We start from the raw sequence: 18,413 nt of genomic DNA, 5'->3' as shown, positions 1-18,413 counted from the left end.
ATATGATTAAGAATACATGATAATTCATTAGAAACATCAATTAATCAAATAGCTTGCGCAATTTGAACGATTTGCGTCAATGTAGTAAAATAATTTAATTATTAGGTGACATGGCAAATTAATAACAGTAATTCCAATAATAACCAAATAAATCAATCCTAGTTGCCTAAAATTTGTCGGACAGTTACATGGTCACCATGCAGGGTAAGCTTACTCTTCTAGACACCTGATAACACTTTTCACTATGAAATATTTCCTCGCCTCCAATTGCATGATTGTCAAATGAGATGTTACTTGACATCGAATGAACATAAGACTCCGCCATTTACAATGGTCCAAGAACAAACATTGCAAATTTTACCCTGAGTTTAAGCCGTGCGATTAGTCCTCACATTTTTCTTCAATATTATGTATTCTCTTGTGATTTTTAAGTTTATATAACCGATCATAACACATAGTACAAACATCACATTTATATGGTTTCTCTCCAGTATGTTTCCTCATATGAATCTTAAGACTTGACGACAGTGTAAAACACTTGCCACAAACATCACATAATATGTCTGGATTCTCTCCAGTATGTTCCATCATATGTTTTTTAAGTTGGTATTGACTATTATAGGACGTTCTACATTCATCACACATGTAAGGTTTCTCTCCTGTATGTATTCTCATATGGACATTCAGAGTGCTTCGACGAGTAAATTCCTTTTTACAAACATCACATTTGTAAGGTTTAAAACAAGAATTTGTTTTAAAGTGATTATGGAGGAAACTTGTATCTGCAAAACGTCTTTTACAAATATCGCATTTATATGGATCCTTTCTATTATGTATTTGCATGTGGCTTTTATAATTATTTTGTCGACTAAAACGCTTTCTACAAACATCACACTCATAGGGTTTCTCTCCCGTATGCACTCTTACGTGGACATTTAGTTCGCATGATGTTTTAAAACCTTTGTCACAAACATAACATTTATAAGGTTTTTCTTCAGAATGTATTTTCATGTGAGATATTCGATTCGAAGATGTCCTGAAGTATTTTTCACAAAAATCACATTTGTAAGGTTTGATTTTTGTGTGTAACCTCATATGAATAGTGTGATGATTTTTTTGCCTAAAGCTCCTGTTACAAACTTCACAAACATAAGGTTTGTAGCCTGTATGGATTCTTTTGTGAACTGCAAGATTCGATGCAGATATGAAACCTTTTTGACAAACATCACAAAAATGTGATTTTTCTCCGGTATGAATTCTTTTGTGACTTTTAAGGTGACTTGTCTGTGAAAAATATTTCTCACAAACATCGCATTGATAAGGTTTTTCTCCAGAATGTATTTTCATGTGAACTTTTAGGGAACATGATTGACTAAAGTTATATCCACAGATAGAACACATGAATGGTTTTTCCCTAGAATGTACTCTCATGTGTGCTGTTTTGCTCCATGAGGATGTAAAACATTTTTCACAAACATCACATTTATATGGCCTTTCACCTGTATGTATTCTCCTATGAATAACAAGACTGTTTTTTTGTGCAAAAGTCTTTTTACAGAAATCACATTCAAAAGGTTTCTCACCAGTGTGAACTCTCATGTGAACTTTAAGATCCGAGGTCCACTTAATATACTTTTCACACACATCACATTTATGTAATTTCCTTTTTGAAATTTCTTTTTCAATCGATGAATGTTGGTTTAAGTCCAGTGTGGGTGACTCTACTGGTAGGCCTACATGAGGAAACAGGTCCAATGTTTTTGGGTCCGGCAGAGCCATTTTATACTAGAAATCTCACTCACCAGACTGAAGTTCTCTCGCTCACTTTCTGCAGAGAGTAAGCATAGTTAAACTATACCATTGAGTAATATAAGATAGAGGAGCTAACACCTGGCACTGGCTTATGAAGTCATTGACCTATGCTCTCATCTCTTGATTGGTTGGTTGGTAGATGACAAGTTAACGCCCGCTTTCAGCCTAAGCAGATATCGCTGGCTTCGGGCTATATTGCCAATGCAATATATAAGTAATGTATTGCGGATGGGCTCTGGATGCTAAACACTTCTATCAACTATATCACCAAATATCAGTTGTACAGTTTAAATTAATATAAATTGAACCTTTGAAGATTACCCCATATCGCGATATGTATCGTATCGTGACATGATTGACGATACCCAGCACTACAAAAATCAACAAAATAAATTTAAAACAATCCTAGACTACCTGCTTACATGTGGTTATTTTCCTATTCAACACGTGCGATACTATTATATACTTCTACCATGTTTCCATGTTAAGCAGGTAAACCTCGTTGTAGGGACTGGGATTGTTAATATTCACGAGGTCACGTGGTTTTCAAACCGACCTATCAACACGCTTGCACAGAGAAATTTTTGTTTTGTTAATATAAACACACGCACGAAATAATATTACACGGGTAACCACTTTCATTGGAATTTGCCACATTCTGCTAAGTAATTTAGATAAAGCGAACCAAGAGCCATCATTCTATTGATAAGGAACAGTAGATTAAACGACAATTGGCGAGGTATCAAGCGTAAAGCTACAGATTCACCACCCGTGTGACCAATCATACCTTAGTCTCAGAACCGTGATTTTTATATTTTGAATGACGACTCGTCTTTTCTTGAGACTCCAAAATCCAATTAAAAAAATAGATATAGTATATAGGCTAAAAAGGACAAAAATGTTATAATCTATCTATTAATATTGGTAATAAAACGTGGAAATATCAAGAGAGTCATTAGAGTGCGTAGAACATTCAAAAAGAAACACACACGATATCCCATCTGGTAAAATGAACATTGAACTAAAAAATTCAATATAGAACAGGACTGTTCAGCGGCAGGAAACCAAAAAGGAAATTAAAGCTATCATGATCTAATTAGGCTAAATTTGGTTATTAAAAAAAATATTAAGTCTGGCTGTCAGTCATTAGACCGCCATATTTATTACTGACAGTCGCCATACTTGTTGAAGAAATATGGCCGCCACAAACCCAAGGGCAGATACGTAGGCTTATTTTTTTCAGTGTACTTAAAGCATGATAGCTTTAACTATGCATAACAGTGTATATATTGAGTATAAGGGAGCAATATTACTTTCACTTATTATAATTTATTATAATATATTTTGAATATAGATCGAATTTTCAAGGATGGATGAACTTCAACATTTACAATTTGCCTCTCATCTTCTCGCCACCTGAGTATAGGACTACACTCTTATTTTACCATCCGTGTTAGGTGATTTTGAGAAAGCACAGAATAAAGATTTCTATTATGGAATGTCATTTCACAACACTGCACTATCGTCTTTACAATATCTTGACATCATAAAGCGATGCATTAAATGTAGCGATTTGATTGAATTGTATGTTGGAGCATATACAACCAATCAAATCCCTCGAAACTCACGACTAGCTTTAAGAGTCTTTCTGTCTAGGGCTCTGATTGGCTGTATTTGTTAGCGTACAATTCAGTCAGATTGCTGCATTTTCAAACTGCCTTAACACAAGTAAAGTGTACAATGATAATCAGATACAAGACACAGTTTGTAATACCTTGGCATTGTGAAGGTGCTTTACTATAATCCAATATCTATGTCAACTGTTAAATGTAAGTAAATAATTATCTCTTTCCGAGAGCTACAGGATCAGATGATATTGTATAAATCTACATCATATAGCGTAACATTAAGCAATGCTGTTTGAACTACGAGGCTTCTGAAGAAAATATCCCAAGTAATATAAGCGAGGTCGATATATATATGTATCTTGTCAAGACAAATAATAAGGGTTTTTCTGCACAATTTCTATGTGGAATATCACTTTTAAGTCCAACCAATAAATGAACATCGAAGCATGAAAAGGAAATGTGATTAAATTATTCATGCGATTATAGAGATCACTGCAGAGTGTTATATTACACCCAGTAAATGCGAAAAAAGACTTACCAAGAAGCAATATCATCAAGAGCGTTCTGAAAGAAATTGCATAGATGATACAGACACAGTGGCTAAGTTACATAAGTTGCGCTCGTTTCACTGAAAATCGACAATCGTAATACTTGATAAAAAAGGTAAATTTTTGTGGCTTTTGTGGTGTGTATACAAAATATATAGCCAATGGGGATAGACCTATGTATTTTCAAATTTTTGTAAAAAGAAGACAAAAATCTTGCATTCAATGCAATTTGAAAAACTATGCTTATAATATTATAGCCTTTTTAAAAGTGTAATTTTTACCCACCCCCTTTGGAACCGTCGCCACTGGACTCTAGATATCCATGTTGGTAAAACGTGCATAGCAGAGCAGAAAGGGTTACAAACGGAATATGAAGTAAAGGTTGCAAGTTAGAAACAGATAAATCTAATAGATTCAACGAGAGACACAAAAACCACCACAAGTTAATTAATCAAAGAAACAGCAAAAGTATATTTCATCAAGAAATACAACTGAAAGGCACGAAGAAGTTGAAGTAAAGAAACCTGATACCGCCGCCAAGATAATGAAATACCGGAGCATTAAGACATTCTTTTTCACTTATTTGCCAATTATTTACTGATAATTGATTGATTTTCTTATTTTCTAAACGGATTTTGATTCCGTTATTAATTTCAGTAATTTGAATACTTTGAATTAATCAAGGATTTCCCCCCTTAGAGTGACAATAATATTGAAATTCTCAAGCTTAGCCAAATGAAACATATATTCATCAATGGACTTACCCGGTGTCATAACTACACAAAAGAATATCTCTATGATTTGATAAATCCATACAACTATAGGTAATAATTGAAAAAGGCTTAATTATTACTACCCCTTTCACATGAACGATTTTTCTTACGAATCCTTACAATTAAATCAAATTGCTTCATTCAAATCTTCTTGTATTAGTTTGTAATACCTTTACCTTGACAAACTGTTATTTTTAACCAAACATGATATTACCAACAATATGTCATTTAAATAAATAAGAACACTATTATGGATATACTACTCCTTCCTTTAATTTTTGCAACGTTTCAATTATACTTCTAAATTTCATTTAAAGATTAATAATATGTCATTTATTATACATTATTTAATTCACCGAGATACTAATAATATCAATCAAATAATTGACAATGTTTGTCTTTTAATCACTTTTTTTGTGTTTACCGTTAACCGTTCAGAATTGAAACAAAATATCATTTTGCAAAATTAACTGACTTTGAAAATATTATATCACGCTGTGTTTTGGAAATCAGCCATAAAGGTGAACCAATTTTATGATGTTGTACCTGAAGGAACTAACAAACTTAAGAATATCATATTATGTTGTCTATATAACGTGTTTTAATAATTCATCGTTACATTATATCAGACGAACATTTTCCAGTTCTTGGCACTTACAGTGACAGAAGAGAGCTATGCTATGAAATTTCTCCTGGCTGAAAATGTTTGTTTATTGAACTTTAGGGAAACTTATATCGATTATATTTCAAGTGCGCCGTGTTACTATCCACTATTTCAGAAATAGGCTACCGATACGAGGATCAATTTGTATGGAAGTAGTCGTTATTCTCGAATCGCTTCGAGTATATTACACTGAAGAATTCTTAGAACTGAGAATTGCCACGAGGAGCTTATATCTTATTTGATTTAGCGTCACAGACGGTATTTTCAGGGATTAAAGAGGATTTTGAAATGAAGATCAGAGAGCGAGTTTTGATGTCGCTTCGGTGAGCCATGAGCAAAAAAGTGAAATTAAACATTGGAGGTCATGTATTTGTGACCAGAGCCGAAACGTTGCAACGAATTCCACGCACCAGACTTTCAGATCTCAATCCTGAGGTCGAAGAATATGACTCGGAATCAGACGAATACTATTTTGACAGAGATCCTGAAGTGTTTAGACCCATTTTGAATATGTACAGAAGCAATGAGCTTCATTTGCCCAGAAATATGTGCGGTAACGTCTTAAAACTGGAAATGGATTATTGGGGGATTAAGGAAAAGAGCATTTCGGAATGTTGTTGGAAAATTATGTATAGAGTGAACCAAGACAGCCAAATTGAAGCCGACATGCGTGAAGTAGGGGAGTCGGGGAAACCAATTCCAATATCTCCCATAGAGTTACAAAATCCCTGGAACAAATTCCGTTTCGGGATATGGAAATTTCTAGCTAAACCCAATTCTTCATTTCCTGCCAAGGTATGTTTTTTAGCTCTTTATATTAATCAAAAGAGTGCAATTAATCGTCAAGTTTTATTGTCGATGAAGGTTAAAAAATTGAGGAATATCAGTGAAGGCTGTGTCTTGAAGATTGTAGATGAAGGTACCAAGTTTTATTGTCGATGAAGGTATCAATTTTTATTGTAGATGAAGATATCAAGTTTTATTGTAGATGAAGGTATCAAGTTTTATTGTCGATGAAGATATCAAGTTTTATTGTAGATGAAGGTATCAAGTTTTATTATCGATAAAGGTATCAAGTTTTATTGTCGATGAAGATATCAAGTTTTATTGTAGATGAAGGTATCAACTTTTATTGTAGATGAATTTACCAAGTTTTATTGTAGATGAAGGTATCAAGTTTTATTGTAGATGAAGGTACCAAGTTTTATTGTAGATGAAGGTACCAAGTTGTATTGTCGATGAAGGTATCAAGTTTTATTGTAGATGAAGGTATCAAGTTTTATTGTCGATGAAGGTATCAAGTTTTATTGTCGATGAAGGTATCAAGTTTTATTGTAGATGAAGGTATGAAGTTTTATTGTAGATGAAGGTACCAAGTTTTATTGTAGATGAAGGTACCAAGTTTAATTGTAGATGAAGGTATCAAGTTTTATTGTAGATGAGGGTACCAAGTTTAATTGTAGATGAAGGTATCAAGTTTTATTGTAGATGAAGGTATCAAGTTTTATTGTAGATGAAGGTATCAAGTTTTATTGTCGATGAAGGTATCAAGTTTTATTGTAGATGAAGGTATCAAGTTGTATTGTCGATGAAGATATCAAGTTTTATTGTCGATGAAGGTATCAAGTGTTATTGTAGATGAAGGTATCAAGTTTTATTGTAGATGAAGGTATCAAGTTTTATTGTAGATGAAGGTACCAAGTTTTATTGTAGATGAAGGTATCAAGTTTATTGTCGATGAAGGCATCAAGTTTTATTGTAGATGAAGGTATCAAGTTTTATTGTAGATGAAGATATCAAGTTTTATTGTAGATGAAGGTATCAAGTTTTATTGTCGATGAAAGTTTCAAGTTTTATTGTCGATGAAGGTATCAAGTTTTATTGTAGATGAAGATATCAAGTTTTATTGTCGATGAAGGTATCAAGTTTTATTGTAGATGAAGGTATCAAGTTTTATTGTAGATGAAGTTATCAAGTTTTATTGTCGATGAAAGTATCAAGTTGTATTGTCGATGAAGGTATCAAGTTTTATTGTAGATGAAGATATCAAGTTTTATTGTCGATGAAGGTATCAAGTGTTATTGTCGATGAAGGTATCAAGTTTTATTGTCGATGAAAGTATCAAGTTTTATTGTAGATGAAGGTACCAAGTTTTATTGTAGATGAAGGTATCAAGTTTTATTGTAGATGAAGGTATCAAGTTTTATTGTAGATGAAGGTATCAAGTTTTATTGTAGATGAAGGTATCAAGTTTTATTGTAGATGAAGGTATCAAGTTTTATTGTCGATGAAGGTATCAAGTTTTATTGTAGATGAAGATATGCATTTATTAGTAATCGTAATTTCTCTTTCCAACATCAGAAATGGCAAAACTAAATGCAGAATTGTATTATGATGAAGGTGCGATAAATCGATAAAATTTTATTGTTGATGTAGGTGCCAGTTGTTATCAAATCTAATAAATGTTTTAAGTTTGTAGTAAATAAGGTCGTCTATTATTGATTGTATTGTTTGTAGTTTTGTTCTGCTGAAGACTAACAACTCCATTAAAAATATTTAACCTAGCGTATAAATTGTCAGGCATGAAATGTTTGTTACTGATTTGTTTGTATATTTTCAGATATGGAATACAGTTTATTTTGGTCTGATATTACTATCAGTTAGTATTCTAGTGGTGGAATCTCACAAAGCATTTCGTATTCCGAATAACGATATCAATATGACGTCTATTAGTTTTAACATTTCTGGTAAATACAGGCTGTATTACACCACTCAATTACTACCTATACTATATTATCTCGATGTATTTTGTGTATCTATCTTCACGATTGAATTATCTCTGCATTTCTTAACATCGCCTTATAAACTTTTATTCATAAAATCCTGGTTAAATCTCCTCGATGCCTTGGTCACCATTGCAAATTGGTGCAACATTATCGTAGAACTGAAATATGGGCAAAAGGTTTTGTCGTTAATAAACACCAACCATATGACTGCTTATAGAATTTCAAAGTATATCTCCATACTGAGAATTTTACGATTTTTTAAATTAACGGAGAGATTCGATTCACTAAAAATAATGACTTTGGCTATAAAACAATCGTTCAGGGAGCTATTTATGATGTTCATGTTTATAATCGTCATTGCTACTGTATATGGATGCGCCTTGTTCATTATGGAATTTGGATCTGAAGAATTAACAGACATTCCTCTTGCTATATGGTGGGCAATTATAACTATGACAACGGTAGGATATGGGGATATCGTACCAAAATCTGATTCAGGTAGAGTGATCGGTGTATTCTGTGCAGTCAGTGGATTGATGGTGCTTTCAATGCCAGTCGCCATTATCGCCTCAAACTTTAGCGACTATCATGAAAGAGAAACAGACAGAAGAATGAAAATATCCCATGATCATGAAAAGCGGATACTTTGGGAAAACTCAGATACAAACAAATGTAAGATATTAACAGATTTTCAAAATGATCAGAAAACAAAAATGATCATGGTGGAAAGTACAAAATAAAAAGGATTTATTATTTTTTTTGGATCTCCAGATACATTGATTGGCCAACAGACCAATTCTATTACTGAAACTAAACACCATACGCCATTGGCCCGCTATTTCCCTGTTTTTATGGTTGTTAAAGCTAATGATGTTATTTTAGAAACATGATGATTTTTGAACCAGAGCAGAAAAGCATTACAGTATGTAAAAAACCTTCTTTTAATTGTGAGTCATGTAATGGTGAAGTGTTGACATATGACTTTCACTATAAAATTGTGACTTACTCAATTAACAAGACCATCAGAAGCACTGTTAGTATAATTATCAAAGTTATTCATTAAAATTGGACATTAATTTTTTTCCTTTATTGTCGTAAAAAGAGCAAAAACATTTCTGTGTGTACATTTGTATATTGAGTGATATTGTCAGAAAAATGATAAATATTTAATGAGTTTTTAGTACAGGAGCCAGTGAAGCTAGCGATTCAATTAGATCTACTTTGAATTGTTTATTGCGTTACATCCTGGAATAGTGCGATATCAGTTGACTGGAAACAGAAGTTGTCATGGTAGCCTAGGTAGCCCAATAAAGTATCAATGTTAGATCGATATCTTAAGAATACTAACTCTAAGAATGGACATACAAATTCAAAGTCTCAAACTTGGTCAACAAATATATATAGTCATCAGTTGGACTTACCAGATGTAATGGCTAAAGAATAGAATCTCTATATTACATGATATATCCATTAAACTATATGTGTTATATATTTTTAAGCATGTTTCAAAATTACTTAGTGGAATGAATTATTACTTAGGTTTATGCATTTATTGGATTATAGAGGGATTTTGTATAGAAACCAGTTAGGTCCACTCATGAACAAAAACTTATTGTAGCCAAGTTTTTAAATTTCAATTATTTGGTCTTCTTAAGAGGGAGGAAGTATACCTTTAAATGGAATGTAAAGAAGTTTTTTTAAACTTTGCATGTGTATGCACCATGTCAATTTTCAGTCGGATGTCCTTGCAAATCTACTAAAACTAGCGTTTATGACGTCACTCGTTAAAGTTGATAAAATAATATCTATGGACTTCTGCGATAGTGTTGTAATATAGCCTACACGAAGGACAGAAGTCTGGTTGAAAATTGGAATAGTGCATATCGATTTTACCTGAACAAATTACAAAAATGTACAAATTTAATCGAAAAACATATTCCAACAAATTACTGAATTGATGTTTTGATTTAATCAATGATTTTTGCTGGTCGTAAACAATATAATTGTTTTTAAATGTTTTTGTCGCATTTCATTGTTATTTTTCAATTTCTCGCTTATATTTAAATACATTGAGAGGTTTGTTTAAAAGATCATTAAACTGTGAAAAATAAAGTTTATATTGATTTGTTGTTAGCTATCAAAAGCCTTTTTATTGTATAAGTACCTTGTTTAGCAAAATACATGTATAAGCACAAATTCTCGAGGAGAATTTGTCAAAGTCTACTGCTGTCAGCAGAATGTTTTTTCTCAGATGACCGGTCTCGCTATAGAAATTGCGTAAAGCTTGTTGGATTGAACTATAAATACAGCACCACGTCAAAGAAGTATACTAAAGAATGCTCAAAATTAACACAAATGAGTTAAACATTGGATGGTTTCATTTTCATGTGGAAAATAGTTCCAATACCTCAACTTAGGAAAATTTGTGGAAAGGTGAAATTTCGAGAAATCTGTAGGCAACGTCAAAACCTATAATGTTAGGTTAATATCTGGGATCAATGAAAAACATCTTAATCAAGTCTATAATAATAGATATTATAAGACAATCAATAACAGTAACTATGATAACAATATAACTATGTATCAATTTCCTAAATTTAATCAGAAATATATATACCAATTTTGAAATGTTAAACTTATCATTTGCTGCTTGTTTTTTGTGGAAAATCGGTTGAAGTTTAATATTAAGTCGATAAATAATCTCATAAACCTCCCTCTAAACTACTTTAAAATGTAGAGCCAGATCAGAAAAGAGCCATGCTTGTGTGCGTCCATCTTCCTCTATCGTATCACGGAAGTTTGTAAATGCAGTAATTTGATTGGATTGTCGCTACAGAATAAAGCCAATCAGAGCCCTTATTTGTGGTATTTTGGTGTTTAAATTTTAGCACATCTAGTTCTGTATTGCGTACAGTTTTGCCCAGGGTTTGAACATACGACTATATAAGGATAATTGAAATCACGGGATTGCAGACAAATGTAATTCATATTTAAACAAAATAATCGAACGCATTTGAGGGTGAATGCACCCGGATTCATCATGAACTGTCCTGATGGTGGCCATTTTGAAATTGAACGTGGTACCGTATAACCAAATAGCATCCAAACTATTCCATAACCTTTTATTGTATACTGCTTGAACTTGGAGATAAGGAATCGGGTTCCTGTCAAAGTAACTACTAGAATACACGCGATATCATCAAAATACATAATACTTACACTATCGTCGTAGGCTATCGAATATATTGCAATATATACTGCGATTACTGAATTATTGTAACGTTTGAATATGTAATGTGCACACACACAAATATGTCACGTAAATACCGCGTAAAATTAGCCAACTGCATTATGATGTGAGCTTTAATGAAATTTCAAGATTTTCTAAATTTTTATGTGTATCGACAGCATAGATTTACACCATCCCATCCCATCCGTCTCATTTTATGCTTCGATGTTCATTTATTGGTCAGGTTTACGGGTAAGCTTACTATCCCACATAGAAGTAGCAACAGTTTACAGATAATCTGACACACAAATATATATCTTGAGAAATTCTTCATTGTTCTCAAAGTCAAACCAAATTATTTAAATATTTCATTTTAACAGTTATGCATGGGATAATGACCGAGTGAGAGTTTTTACCGAGTTAAAAAGCCCAAGAAAAAAAAAGAGCGCCGTAGAATATTCGAAGATAAAATCGAAGCATGAATGAGTTATTTATGAGAGGGTAGAGATCACTTCCGTGCTGTGCTGATACTAAGTAAATAAGCCTATTTATCAAGTGGTAGTAAAACGTAAAAGAGTTCTAAATGTCAAGCTGCCCTCGGTAAAACTCGGTCGTTATCCCACTTAGTTACCGTTAATAATACATGTAGGTAAATATTTTGATGGATCAGTCGTTATTATCTCCCATGTGATGAGTCTAAAAATCCAGGAATTTTCAGAAAAATTAGGGACATGGAATTATACATTTCATTTTTAGTTTGTAGAAATAGACCCGGATTTGTCCCTCACCTCTCGCCTTTCAAATTTTGTTCCACTGTACATAGTGAAAGAAAAGCGAAACGAGAGTATGAAATAAACATAAATATTTTACAAGGATAACAACTTAGGTTCACAGTTAAGGTATCTGTCTACCAGCTTGTCCGTGGTCAAACCTCTCAGCACTGATCTTTCCTGGAACTGGAATTATGAAAGAAGATGACTTATTGAAGGTCACGAATTGCTTGTGCCCTTACTTGGACCCTTCACTGCTGATTCATTGAAAATTTTTGAAATATTTACATGATCAATGATCAACCAATCCTGTTAGATTTGTCCTAATGTTCCTTTAAAGACTTACAACATTTGACTATTGACTGCTGTCATATAGATATTAGTTTATAGTTTAGTATTGTGACATAACATAGTTTGTGTATGTCTTCTTTCAAAGTAACAAGAAATCGGAAGAAATTTCTTATATCCTTAGCTTATTATTCTTTTGGATGGTATAGAAAAAATTTTGCCCATTTTATTAAAGTGAATCAAAACAGTGCTCTTTATATTAGAATGACTTTGCGTTGATAAAAATATAAACACGAGCACACATTATTACCTTGGGAATTGTTTTTACACAGGACGACTGTCAGAAATATTCTTGAACATTTTTGGTTGAAAATTCGGGGAGAGAATCAATTATCAAATAATCATCATCAAGAAGACTTGGATCGTAAGGGCAGACAACTTTAACAAAGCCTTCGGAGAAAAGTATAAGAGAAATTAAAGAGATTGTAAAGAGGTTTTCTGAATTTCTTATGTTTAGCGGACTGCATCAATTTGCACCATCCCAATTTGATGACGTCACTATTTGCGAAGGGCCTTATATTTCGTATATGAAACGAGCATATTATCCGATTTAGATTTAATGGAATTACAAGAACCACAGACATCTGTTTGAGAATTGAAATGATGCAAATTGGTACTATCAGTGTCACCGATACACATACAAAATTAAAAAAATTTCTTTATAAGCTCTTTAATTTGTACTTTTATCGTACTAAACCAGGTACTTAGTGAAGACAACAGACTATATTTCGTTTCATTGAATTAATAAAATAAAACAGGATGCCATCTAACAATTAAATCAACCATTTCAGCTTTTAATAACTAACAAAATATCAATATACAATGTTTTTCGTCACAGTTTTAGGATGCTTAAAACAAACCTTTCAATAGATTTAAATCTAAGTGATTAAATGTTTAATCGAGTATTTAAATTGAATGATAACAATAAAATGTAACAGAAAGATTCAAAATCAATTATATTCTTCACAATCAGTACAAGGCATTGATTAAATGAAAACATTGATTAAGTAATTCTTTAAAATATATTTTTCAATTAAATTTGCACGATTGTCAATATAAAAATCAACAAGAGTTTTATTTCAATAACATTAGACTTTCTACCAGTATTTGGTAGATATCGATCTAACATTGAGAAATCTTATGTTAGATAAAATGTAAAATGGATGTTTCAGATGGTTGTTGATGTAGTTAACGCCTGCTTCTAGATATCTGATATCGCAGACTATATGATTATTATTATAAAATGTAACACAATAAACCATTTAAAAGGGCCCTAACACCATAGCAAACACATTAGCGAAAACAGCATGGGTGTTTGGACACTGCGTGTTCAAAGGCAACAACTTTCTTTCTTCTACAAAATAGATATTAAAGTACGTTTGAAGTAAACTGTTACACACCATCGTTTATACAAAAGCTCGTTCCATCCGAAGCACACATTTTTTAGAATAATTAAATCTCCATTCATCAATCCCATCAATCGATTTAATACAATTTGCACTAGTTGTAAAATTGTTTTTAACCAAGTAAGGGAGAAGGGTTATTCCAAAAGATTCCGTTGGAAAGTTAAAAAGTGGTTGCCTAGCAAGATGTGTTGGCGAGATTCAAAACAGACCGAAGGCCTAACGCCAATAATTGGACTCAATATTTAACGATGGCCAGATAATCTCCTTTGTTACATTTGATTCTACCAAAGCCTCCATAATAGTTAAACACCACTACCCTGAACACCAAACATTTGGTTGTAGCTTACAAAAAGAAACGTTTATTTTAACTATTATTAACTTTAAGTGGCCTTCTTACTTTGTATTGGCCTTATCCCCCAATATTCAAATGTTTTAATACTGAAGTAATTATTATTTGTGGTAGTTCTGTGCTACACCAAATTCATAATGGCATAAATTTACCCGAGGGAAGTGTTAAAGAAATAATTTTTAAAGGCACAATTAAGAGATTGAACAATTTATCAATTCCTAATAAGCTATTGCTAGGTTACATAGCTACATCTGAGTGCGTTGAAGAGTATAGAGTGGGAGGTGAAAAAGTCAAATCAACTGGCAACTGTTTTATTACTAGCCCTATTTAACACCTGTCAATCTTTTTAAAACTATAAATTACAAAATGTTGGATTTATTTTTCTATATTGATTTTGATTGCCAAAATATATGAAATATATTTTTAATCATCCTTGAAATCACTTAAAGAGAATAAAGAGTACATTCTGATTTTGAAAACCACGTCGATGTGGGATAATATTAAAGCCAGGTTATAATTTAAGCCATTAGAAATTTCATTATTTTAAAGAATATATTCATTTAATTAATATAACCAGATATCATTATGTCGTGAACAACATCGTAAACTTTTACAACACTAAAACAGAGAAACGACAAGATAATCATTAAAAGTTATCTGGAAGCCCAAAATATGAAAAAAAAAAAAAACAAAATCAGGTCCTTTTTATTTTGCACTTTCAACCATGATCATTTTTGTTTTCTGTTCATTTCTAAAATCTTTTAATATCTTACATTTGTTTGTATCTGAGTTTTCACAATGTATCCGCTTTTCATGATCATGGGATATTTTCATTCTTCTGTCAGTGTCTCTTTCATGATAGTCGCTAAAGTTTGAGGCGATAATGGCGACTGGCATTGAAAGCACCATCAATCCACTGATTGCACAGAAAACACCGATCACTCTACCTGAATCAGATTTTGGGATGATATCCCCATACCCTACCGTTGTCATTGTAATAATTGCCCACCATATAGCAATAGGAATGTCTGTTAATTCTTCAGATTCAAATTCCATAATGAACAAGGCGCATCCATATAAAGTAGCAATGACGATTATAAACATGAACATCATAAATAGCTCCCTGAACGATTGTTTTATAGCCAAAGTCATTATCTTTAATGAATGGAATCTCTCCGTTAACTTAAAAAATCGTAAAATTCTCAGTATGGAGATATACTTTAATATTCTATAAGCAGTAATAAGGTCTCTATTTAATAACGACACAAGCTCTTTGCCATAATTCTGTTCTACGATAAGGTTGCACCAATTGGCAATGATTACCAAGGCATCGAGGAGATTTAACCAGGATTTTAAGAATAAAAGTTTATAAGGCGATGTTAAGAAATGCAGAGATAATTCAATCGTGAAGATAGATACACAAAATACATCGAGATAATATAGTATAGGTAGTAATTGAGTGGTGTAATACAGCCTGTATTTACCAGAAATGTTAAAACTAATAGACGTCATATTGATATCGTTATTCGGAATACGAAATGCTTTGTGAGATTCCACCACTAGAATACTAACTGATAGTAATATCAGACCAAAATAAACTGTATTCCATATCTGAAAATATAAAAACATCTTCTTAAAGAATCCGAGGTTTTCGAATCTTTGTATTTTGACGACTTCGGGATGTTTTCAAATTTGGTCAAGGCTAAGCAACATAAAAAAGATGAAAAATATATTTTTGCGTTTCTCTCAGTACAACAGACCATTATCACAAACTGTGACCAGTTTAGAAAGCTAATTATTTCCACGTGGAAACAAGTAGAACAATCATAACATTTAAATTTCATGCCTAACGATTTATACATTAGATAAACTCCATTAAAAATATTTTATCACCTACTTCCCAGTAAGAATAGAACCGACAACAATACAGAGGATTTTAATAAATTGGAATCTTGGACATTTAGTATTGCTAATTCTGATCTTATGATTACGTATAAATGCCGAGTTTTCTCTGATATTCCGCGATTTTGCGTTTTTATCGACAATAAAACTTGGTAACTTCATCGGCACAAAACTTGATACCTTCATCTACAATACAACTTGGTACCTTCATCTACAATACAACTTGATACCTTCATCTACAATAAAACTTGGTACCTTCATCTACTATAAAACTTGATACCTTCATCTACAATAAAACTTGATACCTTCATCTACAATAAAACTTGGTACCTTCATCTACAATACAACTTGATACCTTCATCTACAATAAAACTTGATAACTTCATCTACAATAAAACTTGATACCTTCATCTACAATAAAACTTGATACCTTCATCTACAATAAAACTTGATACCTTCATCTACAATAAAACTTGATACCTTCATCTACTATAAAACTTGATACCTTCATCTACAATAAAACTTGATACCTTCATCTACAATAAAACTTCATACCTTCATCGACAATAAAACTTGATACCTTCATATACAATAATACTTGATACCTTCATCTACAATAAAATTGATACCTTCATCTACAATAAAACTTGATACCTTCATCTACAATAAAACTTGGTAAATTCATCTACAATAAAAGTTGATACCTTCATCTACAATAAAACTTGGTACCTTCATCTACAATAAAACTTGGTACCTTCATCTACAATAAAACTTGGTACCTTCATCTACAATAAAACTTGATACCTTCATCTACAATAAAACTTGGTACCTTCATCTACAATAAAACTTCATACCTTCATCGACAATAAAACTTGATACCTTCATATACAATAATACTTGATACCTTCATCTACAATAAAATTGATACCTTCATCTACAATAAAACTTGATACCTTCATCTACAATAAAACTTGATACCTTCATCTACAATAAAACTTGGTACCTTCATCTACAATAAAGCTTGATACCTTCATCTACAATAAAACTTGATACCAACAATAAAACTTGGTACCTTCATCTACAATAAAACTTGGTAAATTCATCTACAATATAACTTGATACCTTCATCTACAATAAAACTTGATACCTTCATCTACAATAAAACTGGATACCTTCATCTACAATAAAACTTGATACCTTCATCTACAATAAAACCTGGCACCTTCATCGATATTAAAACTTGATACCTTCATTTACAATAAAACTTGATACCTTCATCTACAATAAAACTTGATACCTTCATCTACAATAAAACTTGATACCTTTATCTACAGTAAAACTTGATACCTTCATCGACAATAAAACTTCATACCTTTATCTACAATAAAACTTGATATCTTCATCTATAATAAAACTTGATACCTTCATCGACAATAAAACTTGATACCTTCATCGACAATAAAACTTGATACCTTCATCTACAATAAAACTTCATACCTTTATCTACAATAAAACTTGATATCTTCATCTATAATAAAACTTGATACCTTCATCTACAATAAAACTTGATACCTTCATTTACAATAAAACTTGATACCTTCATCTACAATAAAACTTGATACCTTCATCTACAATAAAACTTCATACCTTAATCTACAATAAAACTTGATACCCTCATCTACAATAAGACTTGATACCTTCATCTACAATAAAACTTGGTACCTTCATCTACAATAAAACTTGGTACCTTCATCTACAATAAAACTTCATACCTTCATCGACAATAAAACTTGATACCTTCATATACAATAATACTTGATACCTTCATCTACAATAAAATTGATACCTTCATCTACAATAAAACTTGATACCTTCATCTACAATAAAACTTGGTAAATTCATCTACAATAAAAGTTGATACCTTCATCTACAATAAAACTTGGTACCTTCATCTACAATAAAACTTGGTAAATTCATCCACAATAAAACTTGATACCTTCATCTACAATATAACTTGATACCTTCATCTACAATAAAACTTGGCACCTTCATCTACAATAAAACTTGATACCAACAATAAAACTTGATACCTTCATCTACAATAAGACTTGGCACCTTCATCTACAATAAAACTTGGCACCTTCATCTACAATAAAACTTGGTACCTTCATCTACAATAAAACTTGATACCTTCATCT

General features: G+C 32.0%; 2 protein-coding genes across 2 annotated transcripts in view; both read right to left on the bottom strand.

Annotated features, from left to right (window-relative positions):
- Positions 1-381: 381 nt before the first annotated feature.
- On the bottom strand, positions 382-11,561 carry LOTGIDRAFT_177235 (hypothetical protein; the record flags this gene model as incomplete). The annotated part of the gene is made up of 2 exons (XM_009053546.1): positions 382-1,663; positions 11,518-11,561. 2 exons carry the CDS (start codon positions 11,559-11,561, stop codon positions 382-384), a joined length of 1,326 nt encoding a protein of 441 aa, XP_009051794.1.
- A 3,457-nt stretch (positions 11,562-15,018) lies between these two features.
- Positions 15,019-18,413, bottom strand: part of LOTGIDRAFT_103922 (hypothetical protein) — a gene marked incomplete at both ends in the record, with an annotated part of 8,492 nt that continues 5,097 nt past the window's right edge. Inside the window, one exon of the mRNA XM_009053545.1 lies at positions 15,019-15,924. Within this exon, the coding sequence (XP_009051793.1) occupies positions 15,019-15,924 (906 nt within the window). The remainder of the gene's footprint in view (positions 15,925-18,413) is intronic.

Source organism: Lottia gigantea (assembly GCF_000327385.1).
Source record: "Lottia gigantea unplaced genomic scaffold LOTGIsca_2, whole genome shotgun sequence".
NCBI classification, from domain to species: Eukaryota; Metazoa; Mollusca; class Gastropoda; family Lottiidae; genus Lottia; species Lottia gigantea.
The sequence above is the reverse complement of the archived record's forward strand: the minus strand, read 5'-3'. Positions and strand labels throughout refer to the sequence as shown.